Source organism: Poecilia reticulata, unplaced genomic scaffold (genome assembly GCF_000633615.1).
Source record: "Poecilia reticulata strain Guanapo unplaced genomic scaffold, Guppy_female_1.0+MT scaffold_1142, whole genome shotgun sequence".
Classification (NCBI taxonomy): Eukaryota; Metazoa; Chordata; class Actinopteri; order Cyprinodontiformes; family Poeciliidae; genus Poecilia; species Poecilia reticulata.
Genome location: NW_007615881.1, coordinates 4,541 through 6,230, shown reverse-complemented (window position 1 = coordinate 6,230; position 1,690 = coordinate 4,541). Strand labels below are relative to the sequence as shown.

The following is a 1,690-nucleotide window of genomic DNA, read 5'->3' as shown; positions in this document are numbered from 1 at the left end:
TAGGAGTAAAATACAAAGTGAAGATTTTGTAGAGAGTTTTGAAAAGTAATTTGGTTTTTATGACCCTGTAGGCCCTATCATGCCCTGTTGTTGTTAGAAAGTGAGAAGGCGCTGTTGGATCAACTTCCTCTGGACTGCTCACCTGCGATGGTGCGCCTGATAAAGACCTGCTCAGCGGTGAAAAACCTGCAGCAGCTCGCCCAGGACGCTGACCTGGCCTTACTTCAGGTGCACAGCATCGCTCTGATATCATGCTTTTTCAATTTAGAGACTACGATTCTTTTGCCATTTCTCATAATGTGCRTTCAGTTGCACACATGGAGTGTATATACAGTAATAGAATTTTAAAAAGTAAAAACAAGTCACAACTGAAWCTTTAAAGAAATACTTTGGGTTTAAAGAAGCTTCTTCACGTGTTTAGTGTGAGTTACCACTAAAATGCGTTTCATAAAAAAATGCACCCAGTGTGTGTTGTATATTTAGCTACTTACTGCCATCTAGTGGTGAATATGCAGAATGCAAAAATATTCATGCAARCATTTCTTCTCTCTTTTCATATCACTTTTTCAGTGTTCAGGGTTTGTAATCAGACCTTGTAGTTTATCATTATTTTTACCGTTTTTTTYCCACTCAGATCTTCCAAATTGCTGCTCACTTGGTTTACTGGGGCAAGGCGATCATCATCTTTCCTCTTTGTGAGAATAACGTCTACATGCTGTCTCCTCATGCCAACATCTCTCTGTAAGTGTGTGAAATCTTCTCTTAAGAGTCGATCAAACATATCAAAGCCAGACAGGGACTGTGTCAAGTAGCAGTGTTTGTACTTCCTCCCTGACCAGATACTCCGCTTTGGCTAAGCAATTCGCTCAGCAGTTTTCTGGCCACGATCTGGCCTCCATGTTGGCCAAGTTCTCTCTACCGGTCTCACTGGCCGAATTCAGAAACCCCCTGGAAGCCCCTGCACAGGAGGTAAGATAATCGCTGAAATTGCTCAAATATTGTTCATTTTGTATGGAAATTKAAATATATGACATAGATGCAAACAAAGAATTGYTTAAAAAAAATCAATGGTTTAAAATTGTCTATTAATATTTTTGATTATTTACAKGGAAAAGGGCCTGGCATGATCTCTGAACTAAACTAAGCATCCCTCCCCTGAAGGCAGACTAATAAAACTAATAAATAGACATGRCTTTAGTGACATGGGCTACTTGTTTGTTAGCTCATGATGTTTGTGTTATTTTTGACACWCTTMTGCTTTAGACTTGTTCCTTCCTGCCTCAACACACGTGATTGAAACTTATGAGTCATTTCACGATTTTTAAACCTGTACTGTAACATTTTCCTCCACGAAACGCTCCCTCTGTTGGCCATTATGTTGATTGCAGGTTCAAAACTCGGTATCGATCGATCGTTTATTATAATGTGCAGATGATGGATAACTGCTAGAAAAAATATTTTACTGTTGGTATAATTAGTTTTCTAAATAAAAAAATAAATAAACACTTGAGAAATACATATTAATACATTTGCAGAAATATTCTAATATAAGCAGCTTTATAGTTTTGATGCACATTTGAAGGTAAGTGGTAAGTCGAATCAGACGTCTTTTGGATTTTACTGTAAGTTAATGAATCTGGTTTGTAATCACTAGAATACTTACTCATATAATTAATAATAAATAAATAAT

The 1,690-nt window shown here is 37.2% G+C and overlaps 1 protein-coding gene across 1 annotated transcript; it reads left to right on the top strand.

Annotated features, from left to right (window-relative positions):
* The first annotated feature begins 75 nt into the window (after positions 1–75).
* On the top strand, positions 76–1,678 carry LOC103461354 (nitrogen permease regulator 3-like protein). The gene is made up of 3 exons (XM_017303633.1): positions 76–228; positions 635–741; positions 840–1,678. The coding sequence occupies exons 1-3, from the start codon at positions 148–150 to the stop codon at positions 976–978; spliced, it is 327 nt and encodes a 108-aa protein (XP_017159122.1). The 5' UTR covers positions 76–147; the 3' UTR covers positions 979–1,678.
* The last annotated feature ends 12 nt before the right edge of the window (positions 1,679–1,690 follow it).